The sequence below is a fragment of the Cynocephalus volans genome, chromosome 13 (assembly GCF_027409185.1).
Source record: "Cynocephalus volans isolate mCynVol1 chromosome 13, mCynVol1.pri, whole genome shotgun sequence".
Classification (NCBI taxonomy): Eukaryota; Metazoa; Chordata; class Mammalia; order Dermoptera; family Cynocephalidae; genus Cynocephalus; species Cynocephalus volans.
This window is the reverse complement of record NC_084472.1, coordinates 19,611,919-19,636,573: the sequence shown is the minus strand read 5'-3', so window position 1 is coordinate 19,636,573 and position 24,655 is coordinate 19,611,919. Positions and strand designations below refer to the sequence as shown.

The 24,655-nt window shown below is 48.1% G+C and overlaps 1 protein-coding gene across 1 annotated transcript in view; it reads right to left on the bottom strand.

The window, feature by feature from the left end:
- The window catches only part of CABLES1 (Cdk5 and Abl enzyme substrate 1), a 106,275-nt gene that overhangs the window by 21,852 nt on the left and 59,768 nt on the right, over positions 1 to 24,655 (bottom strand). The window contains exons 4-7 of the mRNA XM_063077352.1: positions 20,792 to 20,869; positions 3,807 to 3,903; positions 2,540 to 2,696; positions 1,351 to 1,454 (exon numbers count right to left, since the gene is read on the bottom strand). Of these exons, the coding sequence (XP_062933422.1) occupies positions 1,351 to 1,454; positions 2,540 to 2,696; positions 3,807 to 3,903; positions 20,792 to 20,869 (436 nt within the window). The remainder of the gene's footprint in view (positions 1 to 1,350; positions 1,455 to 2,539; positions 2,697 to 3,806; positions 3,904 to 20,791; positions 20,870 to 24,655) is intronic.

Below are 24,655 nucleotides of genomic sequence, written 5' to 3'. Positions count from 1 at the left end.
AGTTTCCTGCCCAAGTTACTTAATAAATAAAGTAAACTTCAATGAATAAAGAAGTGAGCCACCTACAGAATCCATATTCTTACATGAGTGATCACCTTTCAGTTGCCCCCTTCGACATTAAGGCAATGTTTCTGGTCGTATACTGCAGAATCAAAAAAAAAGTAACTATCCATGGCTATCGTTTTGCTTTCTGCGTTACGAGTTGGGGACGGGCATGGGACAGTGAGGAGTAGGGGCAATTTTGAGCTAAAAGCCTTTGGAAATTCATTCCGACTCAATGTGGCATATTAGAATGGCCTCTTAACTATTACAAGACGATAAATACTGAAATTACAAATACCAAATTACAAGAAGGTACATACTGAAATTATTCAGCAAGGGCCCAAGTTCTGCCCAGTGTTTCCCTGACACACAGCTGAGAACTGCAGCCTCTGAGTAAGGATCTGCATGCAGACACAAGAGCCTAGAAGAGTAAAAAGACCCTCCCACTCACTGCCGAGAACAGCATGGGCTGGGAGCACAGGAGGGAGAGAACCAGGGAGAAAGTGCTCAGCTGTGCCCGCCCCACCGGGCCTGGCTTATAGGCCAGGATGCAGAAGGCAGGGGGGTGGTGGGGGCATTCTGGGCTGTTGCCCTCCCACCCGAGGCTCTGTGTGGCAGGCCTGGTCAACCGGTTTCCCCGCAAGCCTGGATCTCCCACAGAGGCTGGGCCTGTCAGGCCCACTGGTGTCCGGAGAAACGGCAGCCCTCAGTGGTGGGAAATGCTGGTCAGCCAAAAGCAGAAACCAAGATTACACAAAGGGAAAAACAGGAAGAGTCCATGAAATAAAAACAGCAAGAAAAGGTTTTGCACTGAACACCCACAGTGTCCTACTTTCACTTTCCCAAGAGACAATTCTGTCATCCCCAGCCTGGTGCCAAACGTTTGCTTGGAATGCACTTGGAGGTCTACAGTCACCAAGGAGCTCTACACAGACTGGACTTGAACTCAGCACTCCCAGAGATGGGCCTGGTCCTCCCCTAGTGAAGTCTGTGCATGTATAAGCTTGGACACGCCCCCTCAGAGATGAGGGTCTCCCAGCCTGAGCTGGTAGTTTTCACAGACACTGGCACCCCAGCCATCCCAGGCCGACATTCACAGGCCAGGTGACCAGCAGAACCCCAGATACCAGGCAGATGCTGGTCCTTCCATAAGCAACTACACTGGGGAGCTCCTCAAGAAGGTCCCCAGGCACAGCAGTCTCGGAACAAGCCCCCAGCCCCAGTTAGTTAATGCAAGCGAGCCACCTCCAAGCCCCTTGAGGGTGGCTGAGGGATAAGCAAGCCAACCATCCGTCCAAGCCTACTCACCATGTATGAAGGAAAGATCAGAACACGTTTGTGCTTGCCACAAGGCCACTGGGGGTCATCCAGGAGATTTGGGTCATAGTCCATAAAGTCTCCCAGGTCACTACCTAAAGATCACATGCAAAATGATAATTAGGGGCCCTGGACCCTCCGAAGCAGTGGCAGCTGGGAGAATGCTACGTATAGTAAAACAAAGAAAGGCAGCTTCAGGGCATTTAGCTCAGTGTCACATTGCTCATTTGGACTTTTAGGAGATGTCTCTGCATGCCAATGAAGTATACCTCCTTGCAAAAGATTCACTAAATTCTTAACATTCTGACTTTTTTTTCCATTTTAGAAAATTATGCATTAATCTCCCTGACCCAGGAGAGCACAAAACTTCACACAGCTGCCAGGAACAGGGGGCACTCACCGATTACAGAATGTGGCCCCCAAAACACTTATGTTCCGTACTTGTATATTAAATGAGTAGACTCAAGTCATGCCAACTGAGAAGCATAGTTTGGTACGAATGCTTCTGGGCAGGCTATTGTGTCTGAATGCACACAAATCAGATGGCCGCCAATGCACACAGCTGTGAATGACCAGAGGTGGCCGCAACATCAGGACAAGGCTTCAGAACTTAGCACTTGAGGCATTCACATTCACCTCGGGTTTCTCTGATAGCAGAAGTAGTGCTGCTGCACAGTTTTCTCCCTCGTGTCAATTCTTACAAAGGTTTGTATAGCGAAGCTGGAAGCACTCAAGTCTTCCTTCAGCTGCCAACTCAGCTCACCCGCTGTGATAATCACAAGGAAGTCCTCACCTGATCCTGTACTTCAGGGCCCAATTATTTGGGAAGGAAAAAAAACCCAAACTTGAGCACTATAAAAATGTGGGATGGAGCAGGTCACGGTTGAGCCGCAGGAGCTGCGTGCTGGAGAAGCTGGGAGATGCAGCCATCTCTGCGTGGTGTGGATGGCCTTGGTGTTTCTCTGCATGGGACCTTAGGGGTTCGGCGACTGAGGCATCTAATTAGAGAGCAGGTCACCTGTGGCCCAGTCGTGAGCCTGTGAGACCGGAGACCAGGCTTTCCCAAGTCATGTCACCTGTGGGATGAGCTGACACTCTGCATGTGTCAGAGAGCCATCCACACTGCAAACTGTGGCACCTCCCTCCATAAGCTCCCCAGGCCCAGCTGGCCCCAGGTTACCTGTGTCAAGGCTCCCCTGGGTGCTGCTCGCCCGGCCGATAGAGAGGCTGCGGTGGCTTAGGTTACGGAACTGGGAGAAGGAGGAGGTGGAATCTATAGTGTTTCTCCGTGCTCCGAAGGCATTTGTGGGCAACAGAAACTGAGTATAGGAAACGGTCTGAAAGATGAAGACGAAAACAGGCCAGTGATTACTTCCAGGCAATGCTAGGTTTGCATTCTGCCCAAGCTACGATGGCCACCCCAAGTTTGGGTCCACTTTCTCATATTTGCAAATTCTAAAAGCCACTGAGATCTCAGAACTGATTGGGGTGTTGTGTAATTCAGGAGGCACACGCCGTATTTCATTTTATAATCCATCAGGTGCAGAATTCCAGGACACGTCAGGCCCCAAGAGTCTCTGGCAAGGGGTGTGGATTCCTATCACGTTCCCCTGGCAGATGCTGTTTATGATGCTCAACTGTGTCCCACCCTCCCTCACTCCTAAGAGAACACTCAACCTTCAGGAACAAAGATGGAGCAAGTGCATTTCTTTCCACTTGCTCGGGGAAGCGCCTCGCATGCATGCTGCCTCCACCTTGAGCTCAGGGTGTGTGGAGGGGAAGGTTGTTTGCTATACCAGCAGCCTCACCTGCAAGCAAACTACCTTCGATGGTCTCCCCAAAGAAACACTTGCACCGTTACCATAATAGGCTTTGGGAAGATTTATGAGGACTGCCTGGACCCCACACAAAGTCAAGTTCATCTTTCAACATGTCACTCCTGAGACTTCAACCCAGCAGCTCACACACTGTGGATGAAAGAAGGATGTGACAGCCCTGCTACTTGGTGGTCATGGTGTAAGGCTCAGGGACTATCAGCTTTTCAGACCATGGGAACCTAAAACACTTTCTAGTAGCCAGAATGTTGCTGACACCACCAGTTTACTGGATGTTCAAACCACCACTCCACCCTGGAACATGCATGTATATGTATGTGTGTGTGAGATGTTCCTAAGTACCGCACACCCAGCTGTAAACAGCACTGGCAGAGAAATACTTGTGCTCTGGCAACTCCTGCCATGCTGCTACTCAATCCCTGGCTCAATGGATCTCCGTTGGCACACTATGGGAGCTGGGTGGGCTGGCATCAGGAATGTCCATTCTGGCATTATGCCCCAGACCTTGCTTCCTCCACCTTGAGAAAGGCTGGGGGTCTGTGGTGCTGCCTCTGCTCCCTGACCCTTGCGGTGTCAGTACACACTTGGTGACCAAAAGCCAGGCGGCCTTACCTTCCCGTCAGCACCCAGCTCCACGCCTTCAAGACCAATGATCTCCTTCAAGCTCATGGCGCCTGTGGATTGTCTCCCTCCATCCAACTTCAAATCCCTGGGGAGGACAAGCCAGAGGAAGAAGTGTTTTTGTGTGCACCCCAAAGAGCCATGATGATGTTTACTGCTGAGACCCCACAGTCATACTAAGATGACCAAGTGGGCCCTGAGGGATGGGATGACCCTTTGTCTCTCCTTGGGGGGCTTGTCAGGCTCAAAAGCTGATGGTTTACAGACATCCCTTCCTCTTCAGCAAGGCCCCTGCATTCTTAGAGGTGGCCAGTTAACAAGCCAGGGAACATTCCCTGAGCACTGCAGGACAACAGCTCCCTTGGGCTCTAGCTGTTGGTTCTTTTCAAAGCTGGGTGAGACCGCCTCTCTTTGCCACTCCCCTTTATTAGAAGAGAGAAAAAAATTCTTGTCCTAAACAACTATCAGGTTTATTGCTGGTAATGAAAGAATTAGTGCCACAATAGTCACCTCAGCTACTTTGCCAGGCCACCTAAAAAATTTAAATATCTTTTTATAGAAGAAGAATCTCCAGTAATAACAAGCATTTATATAGCATTCCTCAGTTTCCAAAGACTGTCACGCATATCTCTCGTTCTTTAAGATGACCCTCTATGAGTTGGGCATTACTGTTATCATCCCATTTTAGAGGAGGAAACTGAGGTTTAGAGTGGGTAAATGGTTTTCCAAGGTCACCAGGGCAACTGGCTGTAGAGGCTGGTTTTGCATCCACTGTTCTTCCTAGGACATCACACTGCCTTCGAGGTCAAGACAGGTGCACTGCGACTGTGCTCAGATGTAACTGCACATATTTTCAAAGGACACCCCTCCCTCTCCCCCCGAGGAATTCTTAAATTTTGCTGCAGATTAAAATTGCCTGGAGATCTCTGACAAACTGCTGTCTGGCCCCCACCCCCAGACATTCCGATTTAGTCAGTGTGGGGTATGACCTGGGCAGATGGCATTTAAACGTTCCCCATGTGATTCCAAATTGCAGTCATGTTTGGGAACGACTGTCTTGCAGTGTCTGTCTCTATGCTACAAAGTCATGCAGGTCACAGCTACCTCAGACGCACAGTGTTCTTGCTGTGTGGCCTGCATGGAGGCACCATATTCAGGGGCCACCTCCTACAACCTAAGCAAGAACAATGAAATATAAAGTCCAGACTCTACCGGCCATAGGTAAAGTAATCAGGGAAAAAGACAGAAAGAGAGTCAGGTGAGTGGGGAGAAGAGAGAAAATGCGGCCAAGCCCCAAATGTGGAAGAAAAGACAGATATTGCTGAGCCCCCATCCTAATCTAGGGGCATTCTGTGGATGACCTGGCTCCCCTAACCTACCTATACAATGCACAGTCTGATGAATGACAGTTTTCAAAATAAATACCCAAGACCTGCACCCAGTACATGCTGCATTTAAAGCAGTCTCTTTGGGAGGCCATGGTACTGCCATGCTCAGAACATCTCTAGAGCCCCTTTTGGAATAGAAACAAAAGTCATGCAGGAAAAAAGCAAACAACCAATCCCTGTTCACACCCACAGGATCATGTGCCCCACAGCTCCACCTGCTACAAAAGCGACAAGGCTACGCTCAAAAGACTTCTTAAAGCAATTAAGGACGGAGGCGATGAAGAGATTACTCCAGGGCACTAACAAGGGCGGGGGGGGGGGGGGGGATGCCTGCAAAGCAAGAAACTGAACCAGGCAATGAGGTGGAAACACCTGGAAACACCTGAGGTGGGTCGGGACCAAGGGGACTGTGGCAGAACGGGGTGAGCTGGCGCGGGAAGCACAGCGTCTCCCGATTCACTGCAGGGCCCCCAGCACAGACTTCCTCCTTCCCCAGAGCCAAACCCAGCATGCTGTTCCCCAGATTCCCAGCTCCAAAACAATCTTCTCCTTGTTCCCACTTTGCCAGACAGAGAGTGTTATTTAGGGCTGAAATGAAGACAAAAGCAGGGAGTATGTCTGTGGGGTGAGAAGACCCAGGGAAGTAGGGAGTGTTAAGAAAAACTGATGTCGCGGCTCCCAGAGGGAGAGCGGGCTGCAGGCAGGAGCAGTCTCATGCCATTTTCGTGTCCCCTCTACTCGACATCTGATATGTAAAGATGCTGCCAGAAGTGTTCACCGAATGCAGGGCGTCCGGCCCTCTGCTGTCTCCCCGGTACTGGTTTATTAAGATGGCCCAGAACTTGGGTGTTTTCCCACAGTGCCCCTGGTTCACCTGTCTTCCATTTGCTCCCAGGATCACCTCTTCCCTGGCCAGCTCTCTGCTAAATGTCCACATCACAGTGAACAGAACCAAGCCAGCCGTGCCTCTGCCCACACCCCCTTCTTGGTGTGTCCCCCCAGGGAAATGAAGCCCTAACAAAAAATATACTTAATGTGCTCATATAAAATCTAAGATTCCCCTCCATGAGACAAACCCTAAACCCTTATTTAAAGAAACAGGGATCCTTAGACCCAGTGGATTGTCCAAGCGCCTCCGGGATGCTCGGGACCACACAAAAAAGAGGAACAGGCAGGGCTCCACCACACCCACCCACAGGGCCCACGTCCCACTGGCTTTCCACTGACGTCACTCGAGGTTCTAAATGACTCGGGTCAAGCTGAGTGAGGGAAGGAGCAAGAAGAATGTCAGGTCCACCTCAACTGCCACTGGAGACACATGTGGCTCCTCATTCCAGCGCCATCCCACAGAACTTCCTGCAACGAGGCAGGGGTTCTCTACCTGTGCTGTCCTGTATGGTGGCCACACGTGGCAACTGAAATGTGCCCTGTTGACTGAGGAACTGAATTATTAATTTCACTTAGATGTAAATAGCCATATGTGGCTAGTGACTGAGTCTTAGTGCTCACCTGTCAAGACTTTGGCTACCATTAATTTATAACTTCCTAGGGCAAGATAACATAGTCCTATATGACATACTTAGTGACTTGGATTTGGTCTCCCAGTTTTCCTCCCCAAGTGGCCGGGCCATTTTCTGCCGATTGCCTCAGGGGCTGTTCCTGTTACAAGCCCAGCTCACTGAAGGGACCTGTTAGGTGTCCTGGAGGGGGGTGGGAGAGAGGCAGGACACTATGGAGAAGCATAGCAGCATTACCCTTGGTGGGGAGGGACACGACAACCATGGGGTCTACGGTCAAAGGGGACCCAGGCCTGGCACCCCATCAGTGACCCATGAACAGGGCTCCCCACCTGTGATACAAAGTCACAGCCCACGTGTGGCCACAGCAACAGATCTTTCTGCCTGGAGGGGCCACGGGGGTGAGGTGATGGGTTTGGGGCAGGGTCAGAGCACAGTAAAGAATAACCAGCTTGTGCCCCTCAAATCAAATCATCACCTCAGGCCCTTCTTCATACAATCTTGGAGAGGCGGCAGGAGGCATGCTCAGTGATAACTGAATTTGAATTTCCCTTCAGCCTGGTAAAAGGGGGTGGTCAACAGTCTGTATTCAGTAAATCAAAAGAAAGAAATGAGGTATTTCTTATGCACTGAAGCTGCAACACTTGTATCCGCTACATTCACACTTTAAAAACTCCACTGGCATGATAGTGAATATCACAACAGCTCTAGAACACGGTGGTGGTGGCTGAGGGCACGCTTTTCTGTACTTTTTCCACCTCAGATTCAGGCACAGGTTGTCACTAACTCCAGGGCTGCCACTTTGATGCCTGTGCATTAAGAGCTCACACGTCCCCAGAAAATGAAACAGATCTCATTTCAAAGAATCTTTTAAAAACTACAGTAAAGAAGAGTTAAGCAGAAGTCCCAGTGAGTAGTGGTAACATCTTGATGTTTTCTAAGATCATTGTTCTGAATTCTCATTAAAATGGTGTATGAAAATAGAAAAATCTGGCTGAAATGCCAGCGTTAACCCTCCAGTAGCTGGAGGTGGAGCTGGTGGATGTGGAACTGCAGCTGAAAGTAATTAAAAGCAAACTGAAGTTGGACTTAATGTCTTCAAAAGCCTAGAAGATTTCTTCCCCAGATACACCTAGATTTCAAGTATTAATTTACTTATATCCTACCTCCTTTTAAAAATGTAGAAGGAGGAGAGAACAAATCTATGGCTTCCAGAGGTGGGAAAGGGGGAATGAGGGGGGTTAGGGGGAAACTGGGTAAGAGGCACCAAGAATAATTATGATTTGTAAGAATGAATATCCTAATAATATCAATCTGATCATTACACATTGTACACAAATAATGATAGTCAACACTGTACCCCCAAAATACGCATAATCAATTATCCTTCCATTAAAAATAAATAATAAAAATGGAATAGAGGCAAGTTCAAATACCACGCATGGTCCAAAACTGAGCTCCAGTTTAAGTGCTGTAGCTTGCACTCACAGAAGCGCGGTGGCCAAGTTACAGGAAAAGCTCTCACCCCAGCAGATTCCCTAACACAACCACCGGTCAGGAGCCTGGACAATGCAGCGTTCTGCTTCCTTCTTGCCCACAGCTGAGACTTTACCTACGAGAGCTTATTTCTCAGGCTAGGCAAGCTTGTGAACTTCTGCAGAGGCCGCAGGCAACAAACACACTTTGAAAATCTAGCACAAAGATTTTTTTTTTTTTTTTTTTAAACAAAGGCTGATGTTTAAAAATGGCCAGCAGGGGTGGGGGTGGTTTAAGGGGGATCAGGGGAAGGGCTCAGAGGAGGGGGTGGGAAGATTAAAACAGGAGATGAAAGTAAATTTGGGGAAACAGCCAAGCATGGCAGTTATCCCCTTAAGCAAGGAGAAGAAAAACAGGTTGGTTCACTTTGTGGGGCGTCAACTCATCCTTCATAGGACAGCACCACAACTTATTGAATGTGACTGTCCTTAAAAGCCTGTAACTTCATGGTTGGAGACCCCTAACTAGTCTTAGTTTGGGCTTCTGTGGCAAAAAGCAAATAGACAAGATTTTGCAGTTGTGGAGTCCTCTGATTAAAGCAGATGGCCAATCTACATATCTTGGGGCCCAAGGGGATTACCTAAATTGCTCTTAACCATAAAATGGCCAACTCCTGATTTTACCTTTTGTAAAAGGCAAAATGATTTTTAGTTTCCTCTTCCATGCCTCATCGGCAAAGGCCCAGCCAGCTGCAATACTGAGCCCTAATGCAGGGAATTGATCATGACAGGAAAACAAGATTCCCTGTTATATAACAAGAAGTTCAAGCTATGGCTCTTTCCTCAGGGAGCATGATTAATGAACTAATATTAATCTTTAAAATAAAGACATAAGATTTAAATACTGAACACCTGAGAAGTAGAAAAAGTGTGATCCAGTAAAGTAGTTTCCAGGGCTTTCCGCTTCCAAGATGGGCGTGTCCTGACTTCTATCCATTATCGATCATTTCTCTAATGGTGCTCTAAGCTCAAGATCTTGGAACGCCAACCTCCACTGGGCACTTGCTCTTTAAAGGACAACAGGTGGAACACTTTGATGTGTAAATAATTTAAAAGCCAATCAAATATTAACAGGATTTCTGGACCCTTCACAAACAGAAAGAGAGAGATTTGCTGCACAGGAAGCAAAGCTTGAAAGCTGGATTAGGAAAGGAAATACCACTTGTGAACTAACTTTAATTAAGAGATTACATATCCACTGGAACTCCACGACACAAGTATTAATCTTAGCTTAAGAAGCCCCATCTGTGGTCTCCTCAGATGCAGTGCAGCTGCCATCTTGGATCAAGGCTGCTTGCTGGAGTAGGGCAGAGTGTTACATATACCTCCACAGCTCACGGCCCATGGCTGGCAGGAGAAGAGTGAAATCAATGCAGCTTTTAGTCTAGAAGTCCTGCCCCTCTCACACTCAGCACTTTATCTATAAGCCATCCCCTCAAGGGCAACTGGCAGACAATGAAGGGGTCTTAATGTAGCTTACACCAAAAATCTTTGTCTAAAGGCAGCTCCTATAAACAGCTGGATAATGGCGTGATTCATCCATGAGATCATTCCAGAATCTTGTCTCTGTGTGGGAATATACTTGGTGTGAGGAAAGAAGCGCAATTTGTGAAGTGTAATTTTCCACAACGAAAAGAGATGTTTCTGGGGAAAGTGGGTGGGGAGGAAGGGGGGACAGGCTTAGAGCCAGGCAGGGAGCATTTAGGCTTGAAGGCTCTCTCTAAGAATAGAAGAGGCTGTTCTCTGTGTCACAAAATGATCAACACTCAGGAAATGGACCCAAGTGGATGACCTCATCTGAATGCCCCAAATGCCAAAACCTAAGGACATAAACACCATGTGGAAGCTGCTGACAATTTAAAAACATGCCCCACAGAGAACTTGCACTCCACTGGAAGCCATTTTCTCTCTCACATGGTCTCTGCCTTTGCAGTAAGCTAACCTAGCAACTATCAGTCAAATGTGGTTACCTGAATGGGTCTGTACCTGCACACACATCACAGAAACTGTTTTTATTGGAATTATCTAGTTTGGTGATTCCACATAACCCCCAAACACAAGTTAACTGGATTAATTCCTACTTTCCTGGTCAGATACATATAAACAAAAACATCTACGAATGTCTACATGTTCCAGTTCCCTTAGGTGCAGGGGCAATCTGGGGACGAGCCCTCAATACAATGCCTGCAGTCTCTCACTCTCCAGTGGGTTGTGCTCCAAAAGTTTTGGAGCAGGCAGTCTGGAACTCAGAATGCATTTCCTCATTGATGCAATGTTATAAATGGGAGGTGGTCCATACAACACCCTTCTGGCCTATAACGTAACTGAACCAGCCCAAAAGCACAAGCTAGAGCTTGGGCCACAGGAGCAAAAGGCCAGAGAGTATAAGAGGGGGTAAAGAAATAGGAGGAAGTTGAGTCTCTCTCTCGGTTTCCTGCTTTGGGGTTGACCCTGAAACAAACATTTTAAAGGTCAAGTGTGTATTATTCCACCTTCCTCTCTGAACCTCCTTTTCCTTCTCAGGACTCCAGGATCGTGTCCACTAAGCTGTTCCTATTTTTTGCAATTTCTTCCTTCTATGTCTAAACCCATAAACTCCTTTGCAGCCCCCAGATTTTCTACCCCTGGTCCTGTGTGGTGATGCAGCAGCCCAGGAAGCTGGGAGGGGGCTGGGGAACAAGTGGAGGAGCAGAGGTCCCTGGTAGAGTTACCAGACGAGCTTTTACTAAGAGGGGTCTGCCTATTTAAGAGAGTCAAGAAAGGCGCTTGCAACTCATTTTGTGAGCTGAGGGTCGCCAAGCCAAACCACAAATCCACACCAGAAAGGAGAAGGCAGTGACTAATGTGGATAAAAGGCAAAAGTCTCGGGCTGGCCCTGGCAACTGTTAGTTGAGGGAAGAGGAGCTGGTTTAAAGCTGGGACTCTTCCCAGAAAGTGGTATAATTTACAAGCTTCATCTGAGAAGAGTGTTTACAGCTTTAGGAAGGTTTGATGTTACAGTTATAGTGAAAAAGATGGGCAACATCTGTTCCTCTCTCTAACAGGCTTCCACTAGCTTGTTTTGAAAGGTGGGATTTGGCAAGAAAGACCAAAACAAAACACAATCATCTCTTCATGTTCCACAGAGTATACGCACGGGGGTGTGGGGTGGGGGCAACTGGAGGGAAATAGACCGAAATGTTAATGGGGCTCAGTGATTTTTATGTTCCTTTTATTTTCATGTATTTTCCAAATTTTCTTTAATAAGCATGTACCATTGAGGAGAAAAAAAAATCAGAGACCAAGTCAAAGCAGATCTGAAGATGAATCTATTGTGTTTGCACAACCACGCCACTGGTTAACTCATAGGAAACCAGACTGGGATTTGCTATGTTGGAGCAGATCTAGAAAGTGCAATGAAATAGCTCTGTCACTGCACAAAAATGGAACTGAAGCTAATGCTTAATGAGTCTCTATTGCAGCCTGGCATGGAGCTCAGAGCTTTCACATGTGACATTTCACTTAATGCTCTCAGAACTCCCTGAGGTTGACATCACAGTGAATTCTATGCATGAGTAAACCTGGGGTTGGCAAGGCTGGTTAATTTGCCAGGACCGAGGGCTCTGCCTGACCCCCAGCTCTGTCCCATGCACCATGCTGCTGCCCTGGCCTCAGCTCCCTATCAGTACCCATGGCAGGATGGATAAGGACTGTGGTCTTCCTAGTGGGGACATGAAGGGAGAGGCAAGGGAGGAGTGGGGGTGAGTGGGCTTCTGTCCCCAGTCCTAATTCTCCAGAACAGTTCTGCAGTTAACCGTTTTATTTGTTAGAGTTCTGTGTGAACTTGTGTTAAAAGAATAGCTTCTGCAGCTTAAAAAAAGTGAAAATCACAGAACTAGACAGTCTCCGAGTTCCTTCTAGCTCTAAAAGTCTATTGTTTGACCTGAAGAGTGCTCTGAATCATTGAATTCATTTGAATGGGCATTTCCTGAATTATCTAACATTTCAAATATCCTAAATGAGCTGCTCAGGGGTTCCCCAAAGAGAACTAGCAGTGCCCTCATGCCCGGGAAGGCTTCCATGGCCTCGGAAGTGTTTTTTCTCACTAAGCCCAGCCCATAGGCCTGCTGTCATGAAATGCAATCTGTCCCCGGTCATGATTAGGGGACTCCAGGCTCAGCGCAGTGTTATTTGAAAGCAGTGAGCAAAAGCAGTGAGCACAACCCGTAGCGAGTCTTTAACTCAAGCGTGCTGATAAATCCTAGCGTTCTCCTAGCCCCCGTACCTGATTAGAGATGGCTGTGCTGGGCTCCGGAAAGGGCTCGCAGTGAGGACTAGATTGTCTGTGTGTCTGAGAGTGTGTGTTGGGTGGTGGTGAGGACTAAGGTGGGGGCTTCAATGCACCCTAGACAGGGAGGGGGGCTCCAGGGACAGGATAAAGCCCCCATTCCCCACATTACTGAGCCTGGGAAAATGACCCTCTTTTAACTCTATGCTAGATTCAATCCAAATATGTCCCTTGCATTAAGCAAAAGCAGTATATGCAAAAGGAAAACCATGTGTTGATCTGCCCAAAACAGGGCTGTGTGTCTACATTTCGATCACCTGGTGCTGGTTTGAAGATGTTCCGATAACCTGGGTTGCTAGAGGACTAGGTAAGAGAGCCAGCCGAAAGACAGGACACTCCAGTGGACTTGGGCAAAGATTGCAGAGGCAAGTATGACCTTAGCAAAAGGCCCCTGGCATTCTCAGGTGTAACATGCAGGTGCACAGCAGGGGTGATCTGTGGTGGTGTGAGGCCAGCTGAGGGGACCTAGTCAGGGCTTTGCACATACAACCTGGGTGCAGCCGTCAGACTAGCAACTTTCACTGTGGGTACGACAAAGCCACTCGTAGAGAAGCAGGCCCTGAAGTCCCTGGAGACCATCCTCGGTGGCACCTTCCAGCCCCTCCCACGGCCTTCGTCCATCTCCACCATTTCTCCAGAGATGCCCCTGAGGATGAGGTGCTAGCTGCGGGCTCCTGAGAGACAGCGCTTGCTCTGCTGAAGCCGTCTGGCCGCATTGTGGGGGCTAGACACACACAGTCATAAAATGAGCCATTCTCAAAAGCCTGGAGACACAGCCCTCAGAAACATCGCTTTTACTCATTCATCCAACAAATGCACGTAACCAGAGTGTCTACAAGCTGGAGTACCTCGAGGACAAGGACAAAACCAACACCCTCGAGGGGGATACGGACGAGTTAAAAAAGAAGTTAAAGTATCTGTTGTAGGCACTGACAGACCTCAGCAAAGTACAGCAAACGTGAACGGACTCTTGGTGGAGCCTCGGGGGAGGGGCGCCTGAGCAAGCTGCCTGGAGGAGTTCTGCTTTCAGTCCAGAAGAGGCCGGGGTGGAACAAGGGCACAGTCTTCCGAACTGTGCATCAAACACACAAGCCCCAAAGGCGACAAGAAGCTAGCTGGTGAAGGAACTCCAGGCATCTTGCTAGGGCGGAGAGGGGCCGAGGTCAGAGCCTAAAGGGCCCTGTCTCTGTGTGCAGAAGTCTGGGGGACCACCAAAGAGCTGTTAAGTGGGGGTGGATGGAGAGGGATGCAGGGCGCCTGAGCCTTGAATGAGAAACGTACAAGTAGCCAAGAGTGGAACCACCAGGGCGCCAGCTCCCACACACCTCATTTCCATCCCATTTTCCTAAACAGAAGAGAAACCACGGATTGGAATCAGCAGCCAGCGTCAGTGCTGGAGAGGACTCAGTGGGCAGAGGAGGGGACAGACTTCCCTGGTACCAGCCAAGCCAGGCTGCTGGGTTGCAGGGGATGGTGCTGCTGTGGCTGAGCTCGGCTGGCCCAGCTGAACTTAGAGCTCTGGGGCTTGGGAATCTATTTGGATACTTATGGAATCTGACTAGAAATGGTCTTGTCTTCAAGGGGAGCATGTCTATGGGAGGGGCGTTCTCAGTTTCCTGGGGACCCTCGCTTCCCTGAGGGCTCCCTCCTGGGGCTGTTGGGTCAAAGGCTGGAGTTCTCCACAGGTTGGGTTCTTCAGGGCCTTCCCAGGCTCAGTTTGGGGTGAACTAGATACTCAAGTGAACTATCGTGACAGAGACCACAGGCAGGCTCATATTACCCAGGAAGGCTAAAAACTTTGTTTCCCATATGCCCACAGGTGGCTTAGGTTCTGCCAAGTGGAAGTGGAAGTAACAACTGGGGAGATGAGAACTTCCGTGAGCCTGGGCTGGGCGCCCCAAATGGCAGCATCAGTGTTTCCACAAGAGAAGTCCTAAATGTAGCCCTATGTTGGTCCTCTGTCTATGTTGGTATCAGTCTTTCCTTGAGATGCTGTGAGCTATCTAAAAACCACTGCCCCACCCCAGCCACCAGAGAGAATTCTGTCATCTGCAACTCGGGACACTGAGCATGCACGGCCCTGCACTCCTCAAGCCACTATGCGTTCATGCTGCAAGACAACACTTTGAGTTCCTAAAGTGAAAGAACAGGAAAATATTAGGAGCATCTCATTTTAGCCAGCAGATGATTTCCTGAAGTGTTGTATGCATGCAAGCTCTGTAAGTTAAACACATTTCATCAGCGGGTAAGAAAGCCCTGTATTTTGGAAAGCCGTGCCACAAATCCTTTTGTCAAGTACCTGTCTGGTACTGTGAACAGAACTCCTCTGAGGTAACTGTTCCGCACCCTTTCTCAAAGAGAAGCATTTTTCATGCGTGGTATCAAGACACAAGAACCACCCTTATCGGTCCTGAAATCGCTTCCTCCTGGTGCTAAGGGGGCGTCCTGGGTGAGCGGGGAAGGAGATGGGGAGATGGGCGGGCAGTGCTTCAGGGTCAAGAGCAGTACCACCCACACCTCTGCGGACAGCTGGTGTCAAAACCATATGGACATCTGGAGAATTTCACCCCCTCCCAACATTCCACACACCCTCCTATTCTAAAGAGGACAAATACGCAGATGGGGAAACTACATAGGTTATTTTTGACTCAAGACTCTACCCAGAGATGCCTGGGGTTTGCCCTGGGAGCGTCCAAATCTACAGGGTCAACCAGCAACATCCAGAGGCCACTGTCCAGCTCAGCTGCAGGGTCCCCAGGAGGCGGCCTTTGTGTGGCACATGTATGTGCAAGAGCTCAGCTGTCACCCACACACACAGCATAGCCCCAAAGGGGTGAGGGTGCAGGGAAACCCGCTCGGCTGTGAAGTGCACTCCAGCCTTCCAGAACGCCTCTGGCCTCGCAGCAGCCACGGCAACAGCAGAGCTCAGCCAGGCCGCCTGCCCTCGCCTCCCACCACCTGGGAGCTGCTAAGCCTCCCTCTGCCCTGGCCCTGCTCAAGTGACGTGACATTAGCACCTACCTTAGGAGGCTGTTGGGAAGAAGAAATGAGCAAACGTGTATAAGGCACGTACCGCCCGGCACACTGCAAGCATCACTCAGGTTTCTGTTTACATTACCGCTCTATCATCTTCACACGAACATCTGTCTACACCTTCAACTAACCCTGAGGAGACATGCTCTTCTCTCAAACAGCTTCCCTGCACGTCGAGGCAGGGAAGAGCAGTTTGAAGACCACTGCAGCTGTTAAATGATCAGAGCAGTCTGCTTTTGGGCAGGAGCTCTACAGATCACTTTGGGAATGATCCTATTATCAGCCTGCTATGTACCCGGGGGCATGCAAAATGACCCCACACATTTCAACTGTTTCCAAGCCCAGGTTAATTAAGCCCCTACTTCTAGCCCACACCAGGACACAATGGACCAAATAAAACTGCAAAAAAAGTTGCCAGATCTGCACATTTTTAAAAAAAATCTCAAATTTTACAAACTGGATGAAGCATAATTATTCAGGTGTGAGCTGTGGAAGCTGCTGACTGTTGATGAACAGGGTGCGTGAACAGCACATCTCACTCACGAGTTCCCGTGCAACAAGACTTACCACTTCCACACTGGCAGCGTCGACAAGACAAGGACAAGCCTTCAAGCTTGTGGGATCTTTGGAGTCTTCAGTCAAACATCCCTATTTACAGATGAGGGAACTGAGACCAGGGAGAGCTGAGGAGCCTGTGACAGTCATTGACATCCCAGGACTGGGCACCCCTCCACTACACAGGCCTGGATGCTGCAGTGTCAGGTCAGAAATGGGATCCAGCTTGAATGGTGCTGTACAGAACTCTCTCAACATGGCAGGCACTGTAGACCCCCGCCCAGGAGCTCATGAGGAGCGGGATTATCTTCTGGCATCCTCAGAAGTCAGCAGTGAGGCTGGGATGTCCTCCACGTCTCTAAGGCCTCACTCTTCTAAGTCTAGTGGAAGAGCCTCCTTCTCTGGGGAGCACCCCCAGATCCCTCCAGCTGAATTCCCCAAACTTCTTTGCTTAGGACTCAATTGACTGCTATTTTGTTTGATGGTTAGTTTGTTTACTAGCTTTTTTGTCTCCTACCATTAGAGAGTAGGCTCCGTGAGGAGAGACATTTCCTTGTTCACCTTTGTATCCCCCCTGCCTTGAAAAGTGCCTGGCACACAGCAAGTGCTCAGTAGATTTGGAGTGAATGAATGAATTCTGCTGTACAGTGGTAGCACCTGAATTACTAGATTAGGCTGCATGAAGAGACGGCAATGTATTTCGAGGGGTGGGTGGGGATAAAGACACTACATAGCAAACATTTTGCTTTCATTTATTTTAAATGTGAATGTTGATAAAGACTTGGGGGCAGTTAAAATGCTCTCCAGTGCTTCCTTGGGGCCGCCAGTTGTCTTGGATTGGATACTCATCTCTGCACCTCCCCTTGACCTCCAGCCTCCATCGTGGCCTCATGTTCACTAGGGGCAGAACAAGGGATCTAATGCACAAATAAATGAATGAATGGATGGATGGATGGAAGGTAAAACCCCTCCTACCGTTGGTCTGTCTGCTTTGGTCAACTGGTGTCAGGAGCCAAAATCAGTGTTCATTTCAGGCTAAACAAAGCTTTGGGGCTGCAGTGGGAGGCAGGGCTAGGAAGCTCCAGAGCAGCACAAGAAACCAGAAAACAAACCCAGAAAGGCTATCCTGATAGACGCTTTCCACGGGAAGGAGGTTCAAGCACAGGCAGATGAACCCGTGAGCTTCCTGTTTTTAGAACTTTCTTGCTATGAAATTGGAACTGGACATTATCCCCTTCATGAGGTGGGGGCAGGGGGTGTCTATGCTTGTTTGGAATAATCCGGCACATGTGGCCTGGTCCATGTGTGTAAGTACAACAGGAACGCATGAGCTAGAACCACAGAGGCAGCAGGCTGGGAGCCTGGAGGCCTGAGCTGTAGCGTTGCTGGCTCCACTGGCTGGGCCATGGGCGAGTCTCACCCCACTTTGCCTCAGATGCAAAGCAGGAAGATCAAACTATGTGACCAGTGAAGGCCTTTCCACCCCTGAGATTCTATGAGTTGTGGCCTCGTCACTGAAAGAGCTTTAGTGTAAAAGTAAAGGATTTTCCACAGTTAATATGTATATTAGTTAATGTGTATATTAACTAAAAGTAGCTTAAGTTATTTATAGGTATATGCTGTTTATTAGTATATGTACTAGTATATTTACTAGCATATAATTTTTTCATTTGAGCAGTTTCCCAATTAGTAAAAAAAAACCTTAAATCCTAATTATGGTAAATGGGTTTATTATTTATAAATATGTCTGCTCATAAAAAGTTAAAGCAGAATGCTTAATCCTGCTGCTCAATTACAACATTTCGAATTGTGCTCATAGTTTCTCATATGTGAGTACTTAAATAGAATATGCTGCAAAAACAGGCATATTATTTCTGTTAGGTATGGCAAAGAATCTGATTATGTTTTTGCTTATAAAATAATTAGCCTTTCTGCACCCTGGCTTCCTTATCTGTAAAACTGGGAGGAATAGACTTGGATCTGCTCATGTCTAACATGTAATAGGTCAGGTCCTGTGATCCCACACACTCATTCTTCCTCTCCATTCAGGGCCAACAGGCAGAATAGCCGGATCTACCGACAGTCCTACAAGGTAGCCCTTCCTGCAACATGTGAGGCCTTCCTAGCAGCGGGAAGGAGACCCAGGAGTGGACAGATACCATTTCCCTCCCGCCAAACTGGCTGCAGGCTAGCACTGCCCTGAGGAGTTAAGAATGTGGAGGACGACCACATATATGCACAAGGATGTCCAAAGGAGACGACTGTGTGATCGCCTCCTGGGTAATTTAAGTTAAAACATATTCCTATTGGCTTTGCACACAACACTGCAATCTTCAAATTAAGGATCCAAGGTAGTGACCTGCCTTCTCCATTCTACAGAGGAGCAAAGGAAAGCTTCCCAGGAGGTAAGCGATTTGCCCAAGTGGAAGCACTCTAGCTCTCTGAAGTTCTCCACGCTGATGCTCGCATTTCTTTGGCTGTCAGAAACATGGGGTCCTTGATCAGGGCCCCTCCTACCTCTCTGCACGCCAGGCACCCTGTTGGGAACCTGGTGCCCATTCACTGATGTGAACCTCAGTTACACTCCGGGAGGCAGACAGCATAAAAGCTCTGTCACTGAAAGGTTTCCACAAATACGGAGCTTGTCTTGCCTGTCTGCCAGGGTGGGGCATAGAAAAACCTATGGCTGGACAGACTGGGGTTTAAAGTCTCAATCTGGCCCAAAGTTGATATCTGAGACCTCAACTCTTGAGCACCAGCACTCTTGTCTATAAAATGGGGAGAAACACTTGGATTCTGCAGGGAAGGGACCCTGGAACTTGGAAATAAGATCACCCTTTGAGAATGAAACTAACGAGCATTTCAAGGACAAAAGTGTGGAGAAGCCAAATTGTCTTAAAGAAACAGCATGAGTCCTTGCCAGGAAAACCCAGCAGCCACCTGACTAGATATCATTAGCATTTATTAAAAATTGTAATTAATTGTATGTGTGATTTTAATGTGTCTCCCCTGCTAGGCTGTAAGTTCAGGAGGACAGGAACCAGGTTCATCCCTAACTACCTTTATCCCTGGTACCTGGTCACACAGCAGGCACTCAATAAATGAATGAATGGGACATAGCTAAGGAAAGGATGCATCAATCAGAAAGGTCAGCTAGGGAAGTCTACAGAAATGAGGGCAACACTACAGTGCCCATCCAAGCCCTGGCCAGAAGAGGATGTGCTGGCAAAGAGCCTTCTCCTGTTGATATAGAGTTGATATATATCTGGTGGTCACACTCAGATATTCTGGGCCCTGGGGCCACTACTTGTAATTAGTTTAATAGACTGGCCCCCTAGGGTCACACGTCAGGTCTGTGAGCTGGTACAATGTAGTTTCCTCAGGGAATGAGCCTGCCCTTCAGATGCTACCAGACCAGGGGCCACAGCAGGTTGATCAGGTGAAAAGAGCCTCCCCATGAGGTTGCCCCAGGGCCATCCCTAGAAGGTCCTTAAACCTCTGAGCTGCAGAATTGCTGCTACTTTTGTTGTAAGGATGCAGATAATGAAAAGGACCAGCACAAAGTGTGTACTCAATAAATGGTATGATCATCGTTGCTCTTTAAAGGCACACATCTGATCAAGGACTGAGTCAGGATTCCATGAATAAAGATGTACTGCTTTCTGTCCCATGGAGGTTCCAGTGTAGAGTACGAATAACGGCCCCGGTGACGGTGAAATGAACGGGTCATAAGTCTCACAGGTCACAAGGGAAAGGGAAGGCCATGGCCAGGAGGAGTGCCTGGGGCAGAGCTCATGGAGGTGATGAAAGATGAGTAAATGGTGAACCAGGGCCATACTGAACTCAGGAGCAGTCGTCACATGTCTGCAGTATTTGGTTGTCACAATGACCAGAGCCAACATCCCGCGATGTTCCCAACCATTCTACATAGTGAATTGTCCTGCCCTAAACACCAGAAGCCCTCTGATGACAGACACTGGGTACATGAGGAGAGGCATGAGTCTGGACACAGAGGAGGAAATGAACATGGGGCTCAGGGATGGGGATGAGCAGAGGAGGCTCTGCAAGGACAGGCCCTCAGGTACTTACTGTTTCACAGACTGAAAGGAGGGGCTTGTCAACCCGAGGGGGGTGTTCCTCTGGCCTGTACCTAATTACATACGGTCTGTTCCTGGTGCCACTTGGCTTTGATACTTGCCCTGCAGTGGCAGCTCCTGCTTGCTGGTCAGTTTCTGACCTCAAGCCCAAGGTGCAAGGATGGTCACAGGGTTTGGTCTGATCCCTTTCCTGACCTACCTTTTCCAAAAGTTGAAGTGGCCATGTGGAATAGGGTGGGCCCCATATAGCTCTTGTGTTACAATATTGGAAATGGTGGCAAAATGCACATTTAGAAAGAACAAGCAACATGGTGGGGATGCATGCACACACCCACATTCAACAACAAAGAAGCTTTCTGGCTGAAAAGCAGGTGGAACATCTTCCTTTCAAATTTACAAATACTTTGAATTTGCAGTGTCAAAGCAAAGCAAGTTCTTGAAAGTGGAAAGGGTAGCCACATTATGCACACTGGTGTCCAAACTTTTCATCCAGAGAACTATAAAGCATGCATGCATATACATACCCGACTTGGGTACTGTCGCGATACGGCAGCACTGAAAATATACTACAGAAGGATCTTCTGCCACTGATAAGGACTATTCTACAAAATAAAAAAAAGAACAAACAACAAACTAAATGCAAAGACTCAAATGAAAAGAAAACATTCTATAGCAATTAAGCATTCATGGAATTCACAGCAGTATCTGCACATGCCTGCCACCTCCTCTGACAGATGGCATTCTGCTCTCCTTGCAAAGTGCAACCTCAGTGCAGCAGAAGTGTGCTGCCTCTCCTCATCCAAGTGTTAACATGTGAGACACTAGTGAGGGGCTCTAATGAGTGTGCAGGAATCCTTTCTCCAGTCAGAGCCGCTGGCTGGGGCTGCACATGCAAGATGGAGCAGACAGAGCTGAGTCTGGGGTGGCCAGTGCTGGGCAAATGGTCATGCCACATTTAAACCACTGATTCCTATTCTGCAGTAAACAGTCTAAGAGCAATAGCACCAGAAACCGTGAGGAGGAAAGACACTCAGCAACCATTATGATCATTAGGTTTTTTTATATGCTAGCAACATGTTAGGTTCTGAGAATAGATTAAGGGAACAATTACATAATCAGTCTTATCCTCTATTCCTGCTATAAAGATACTGCTGGAAACAGTTCTACATGATGCTGTTATGCAATCAAAGCCACTTAAAAAAACATTAAAAACAAAAACAAAAACCCTCAAAAGTACTTATCCTGGCATCTGAGAATAACTTTTGTCAAAGGGAACTGCAGATGGAAAATGGAAAAACCAGTGGAAGAGATTAAAAAACAGTATTCTTTTTAGCACAAGGTCAGAACATCATATACAGAGCTTAGTTACTTTTGTGATCTTTTCCTTCCACAATTAGAATAATAAAATGAGGAAAAATAATATACTAAATGTATCAAGGTTTGGGGGTTTTAACTATGTTTTAAAACTATGATATTAAATTGCCTACACCCCTGGGATAAAGTCCAGTCCCCTGGCATGGTAAACCAGGCCCGTGTCTCCTGGCTCTATCTCAACAAGGACCATACTCCCCCTGCGCTTTATCATGCATTCATGCTGAAGTCCTTGCAGTACCCCCACCTTAAAAAACATCCTGCTGTTGAATGCCTGTGTTCTTTGCATGCTATTTCTTCTGCCTATTTTGCCCCCCCCCTTAGAACACCTGGCAAACTATTTATTCTACAAAACCTAACTCAGAAGTCGCCCTCCAAGAAATACCTCCTTCCCCTCCAGGGAGTTACGTGTGCCCTTCTTGAAGCTGCCACCACTCCTTATTCTCACTCCAGGAGTGCACTGATGTGACCAGTGAGCTAGTCAGCTGCCTCCTTCCTCTCCTAGAGGGCAAGTCCAGGGATTTAGCCCATGGTGGCTCCTCCGTAAATGTTCATTAGATGCCACTGAAATGCAGCCTGGGCTTCAGAGCAGCACCTGAGCAGCCGTCAAGGGGAGGGCAGGGCTGCAGACGTCTGTCCATTCCATGGTGGTTCATAGCTACGGTGGTTAACAGGGCAAAGGGATACTCCCAGCTTCAAATACAGGTCAAGTATCCCTTACCCAAAATGCTTGGGACCAAAAGTGTTTCGAATTTCAGATTTTGAAATATTTGTATCATACTTAAATTGGTTGAGCATCCCATATCTGAAAATCAAAATCCAAAATGCTCCAATGAGCATATCCTTTGAGTACCATGTCTGTGTTCAAAAGTTTCGGATTTTGGAGCATTTCAGAGTTCAGATTTAGGACACTCAACATGTACCAGAGTTGTCACCTTTGTTTGACCTCATGCAGTGGACAAATTCTCCTCAGTCTCAGTTTCCTCATCTAAAAAATGAGATAAGATTAGTAATTATCTTAATGGAACACTGTCAAAATAAACGAGTCCATACTGGGAGAATCCTCGGAAGAGTGCCTGGCAAATAACACACGCTCAGTGAATAGGAACTAACTCTACTGCGGACCAGCTTCTTGGATTCAGACCCTCTTCAGATCCCTGTGCGTCACACCAAGGCCTGCTCAGATGTGAATGGCTGTGCTGTAAGGACACTGAAGGACCACACGTGGCCTACCTACACAAGATGGAACATGCACATAGAAATGTGTTGCCGAAGGGAGGTGCTTCTTACCACATACCACAGACCCCGACCCTGGTCACTGCAGCAAGGACAGAAGTGTCATGTTCAGAGTGGGCTGTCAAGGCCCAAAGGGCCAAGGGCTAAATAAATCATGGTGACACCCTGCTACATAGCAGCCAGGTTCCTTGGACTCTCACACATGGATCCCAGCAACAGAGCTTCTAATGCTGCAATGCCCATGTAAATTTACTTAGGCAGACATCATCATAGCTAATTACATATTAAGTATCGATTACGTGCCAGATTCAATGCTTTAGCTGATGAGGCACCAGTGAGTAAATGATGTGCCGAAGCTGAGGCACCAGAAGGTGGGGCAGGCCAGGGATTTGAACTTTTGAGCTCGTTACAACCACCAGTGCTCTTCTCTAGACTTACTAGAAAAGTCTGGTCCTGGGGGCCTCATCGGGCATTAAGAAGTCTGCCTTCACCTGGGTGTCCTAGGGCAGCTTTCCAGCCTGGCCTGCAGGTCACGAGGCCCAGCACCGGGATCACAACAATCCTGACATCAAGAGGCTCCACACGCCCACTCTGCTCAGCCTGGGGCCCTGTGCAGATGGAAGCATAGAGGTTCTCCACACCCCTGCCATCCACCCAGGAGAGCAGCCTGGAATGACCCACTCCTCAGGTCGCTCAGCATCGATGTCTTCTGCCGCACAGAGGAAGTTATTTATTGAACAAAGCACTGGCTTAGCGTTACTGCGTTTTCTTCATTACTCAGTGCTAATGTGTCCTTTCTTCCCACACACCAAATTTGTTCGGACATTTTTAATTGAAAAGAAAATGAGAGTGCAAATTCGAGCTTCCTTTCCAAGGCTTCAACCACAAGGTGCCTACTGGTAAATGGCTGCATTGTTCTACTAGAACGAGTGCTCGCTCTGGGTGGTCCTCACCATTAGGTCTAGGAGAGGCTGACAACATGGATCTCAGTCAGAAAAATGTGTTAACACTATATCTACTGCATAGGTCAATTTAGAAACTACGAACAAGGACTGTTTCCCAACAGTCCAGAAGGGTGTGTTCTTCTCTGGTTGGCTCATCTCAAGCAGCAGGAGGGACACGGAAGGTGGAAAGGGGCATCATATCTTTGGGCTCTTCCCTTCTCAGGTCCAAACAACTTGTAGACACCCACCTTCTGCAGGGGCCAGAGGAGAAATCCTCAGCAGAGACCCGCACAGTAGCTCTGTGACAGGGTTGCCAACTGAACACATCTCACGTGTTTCCTAAAGCAGTTCTGGCATCTGGGAGGGACTGGAGGCCTCTGCCAGAGCGGGCAAGAATCAACAAGTGGCCAGCTCTAGCCTTCTTGGTTTCCTACACTAGCAACTTGGAGCAGCGCAATTCTAATGACAGGTCCCACGTGACCAACCACTATGTTTAGAACCTGGAGGGTTCGTGTGAATTTGCAGCTTTCCTCCTTGTGAGCACTGGGGAAAGGTCCATCATAATGGCAATACTCAAGAAGAAAATCAGAATTGTTTGCCTCCTTGGAGTGCCTGTTATTTGTGAAAGAATTAAATTGGCTGCTATGGTCAAGAAAGACATAAGACAACCAAACTCCATTTCCAATGGGCTTCAGAAACTGATCATTTCCACATCTCTGCCTTGTAGCTACCTTCCTTTATGCCCAGATGGCATGCAGAAAGCCCCCAGTTTTCCCCACTTGACATATAACCCTTCACTTGGGAGTCCAGATGAACAGAAAGCATCACACACGATTA